The sequence below is a fragment of the Suricata suricatta genome, chromosome 12 (genome assembly GCF_006229205.1).
Source record: "Suricata suricatta isolate VVHF042 chromosome 12, meerkat_22Aug2017_6uvM2_HiC, whole genome shotgun sequence".
NCBI classification, from domain to species: Eukaryota; Metazoa; Chordata; class Mammalia; order Carnivora; family Herpestidae; genus Suricata; species Suricata suricatta.
Genome location: NC_043711.1, coordinates 104,634,127 through 104,636,555, shown reverse-complemented (window position 1 = coordinate 104,636,555; position 2,429 = coordinate 104,634,127). Strand labels below are relative to the sequence as shown.

At 64.6% G+C, this 2,429-nt stretch overlaps 1 protein-coding gene across 1 annotated transcript in view; it reads right to left on the bottom strand.

Annotated features, from left to right (window-relative positions):
* Nucleotides 1-2,305: 2,305 nt before the first annotated feature.
* The window catches only part of LOC115274582 (transcription initiation factor TFIID subunit 4-like), a 5,959-nt gene continuing 5,835 nt past the window's right edge, over nucleotides 2,306-2,429 (bottom strand). The window contains exon 8 of the mRNA XM_029917986.1: nucleotides 2,306-2,351. Within this exon, the coding sequence (XP_029773846.1) occupies nucleotides 2,306-2,351 (46 nt within the window). The remainder of the gene's footprint in view (nucleotides 2,352-2,429) is intronic.

The following is a 2,429-nucleotide window of genomic DNA, read 5'->3' as shown; positions in this document are numbered from 1 at the left end:
AGCGGGGGGGCCCCCGCAGGCGGGCAGGGTGGCCGGGGCGCGGGCGGGGTCCTGGCGCGAACTAGGGGCGGGGGCCCCGCTCGTAGGTGGCTCGCCCCCCGGGAAGACAGAGCGAGCCGGTGGCTCTTACGCCCTGTCCTGCCCGTCCCCGGCTACGGCAGGAGGCGTTCGTGCTTCCCGTGAGCGCCGTGCGTCTGTAGTGAAACTTGAGCAGTGGCCCCAAGTCAGGAAAGCGTGTGCCTGGCCACAGACCCCTCAGGCAGGGGCTCTGTGGGGCTTTTGTCTCGCAGCCTTGAAGCCAGCTCTGCAGCCACGTGTGCGTCTTGGTGACATACGGCTGCAGGCCGCTGATTGTTGATTTCTGGTGTGGGTCGTGTTCGGACTTCTGCGGCAAGAGGAGGGCAGTCTTCGCTGGGAGGAGCTGCGTTCTAATTGTTTTCTGTTTCTAAAAGTGTGTTTATTTTGAGAGAGAGAGACCGTGTGAACAGGAGAGGGGCAGGGAGAGGGAGGGAGAGAATCCCAAGCGTGCCATCCGCGTGGGGCTCAAACTCACGAACCGTGAGATTGTGACCTGAGCTGAGATCATGAGTGGGAAACTAAGCCTATCGGCTCATCCGGGCGCCACAGGGGTTCACTCTAAATGTGCTCCCATAGGCAGTGTGCTCCCCAAACCTAGGACAGTTGACTTTTGTGATTTTAGAGGGATTTTGTTGTTTTACAGTCCGTTGAAACTCCCCGCGGGGCAGGCTCTCTTGTCACTTGATAGCAGGTTGTGTTTTGTCATAGCGGCCACATGACAACTGAGGGAACCGCCAGAGTCCGTGGGGCCGTGTGCCCATCTGCTCAGGGGAAGCTTTTGTCTTGCGTCCACGGGTGGGGAGGGAGGCGTGCTGACGTGGGGGGTGAGAGTGACCAGTCTGTGGGGCTGGGGGCCGGGGGTGCGCAAGGGAGGATGGCTTTTCATGCCAGGGCCGCAGGGCTGTGACTGCAGGGCTGCCCCACCTCCAGAGCTACTTTGCACAAAAGGGCCTTCTCCTGACGAGAACCCGATGGGTCGTGCTTGTGATGACCTGACCCGCGTTCCTGGTTACGGTCAGAGGCTGTGCTGACCCACAGGGTCACTTCTGCACTGCGCTTGGGCGCAGCGGTGAGGTCAGGCCCGAGTCCGGTCTATTCCCGGATCCCGAAGCCGAGGGAGATGAGAAGTGAGGTTTTTCCCCGAGTTTGTGGCAGAACCGGGCTCTGACCACCTGCGGCAATAGTTGTCTTGCCTCCTCCCTTAGAGGTCAATTTCACGGGTTTGTTGCCGAAACAGTTTGGTCGCAGGGCACCAGCCTGTCCCCTCGGCCAGTGTCTCTGAAAACCGGCCACGCCCACTGGGTCACCTTTGTGATAAATAATCTTCAGAAGCGACCCTGGTTCTGGCAGCGTCTCCTAACACGGGGTGCTGGGCTGGGCACAGGGTCAGACGGGGTCCCCTGGGGCATAGGCAGAGGCGGGATGGAGCTCTGGGGGCGCAGCGCCGAGCAGGCCTGGGGGCAGCAGGGCCCAGCCGGGCCGGACTCTGCTCTGGGACGTCTCCCCCGCCAGCCTCGGCTGGTGGGCGCGGGCGGCCCACGGGGAGGCCACAGGAGAGACTTCCCTGAGAGCCAAGTGCAGGGCGGGCCGTGGGCAATCCGACCCACCTCTCCTATAGGCCCTGTGTGGGAGGGAGAAGGGCCCCGAAGCCTCCACAGCCGAACCCCGCTGCTGAGATCTGGGGCAGGGAAGGCCTGTGTTCCACACTGGGCCGCCGGGTCAGTCTGTCTGGTCCTGGCCCCGACCTCAGGCCCCACGTGCAGATGTGCCCCCGGAGCTCGCCTCTAGTGTGGCGCAGACATGGGTGTCCAGGGCCTGGAAGGGGTGCTGATGGGCCCGTGGCTCTGCCCCAGGTCATCCAGCAGCCGCCCAAGCCCGGAGCCCTGATCCGGCCACCGCAGGTGACGCTGACGCAGACGCCCATGGTCGCGCTCCGGCAGCCTCACAGCCGCATCGTGCTCACTGCGCCCCAGCAGATCCAGCTGAACCAGCTGCAGCCAGGTGAGGGCCAAGGCCGCACCGAGCCGCCCCTGTACGCGGCCATTCGCTGGCTTGGCAGCGCTGTGCGGCCACCACCGCTTCGGGGTGGTTTCAGGGACACAGATCCGGTTCACACACCGCTGGGTTCTGTGTCCCGAGCCGCTCCTGCGCTCGAGAGGTGCGTCTGTGCCTTTGCCCGGGGTCTTGGGTGAGGGTCCCCCGCGTTTATAGACGGCACCGTGGTGGGTCAGCAGTGACGCCTTCCCCTCGGCTGCCAGGCTCCCTCGGAGCAGCTGGGCCCCCGCGTGTGGTGGGGGAGTGCGTGCGTGCGTATGTGTGCGTGTGGGGGCGTGCGCGCTTGTGCGGTGGGG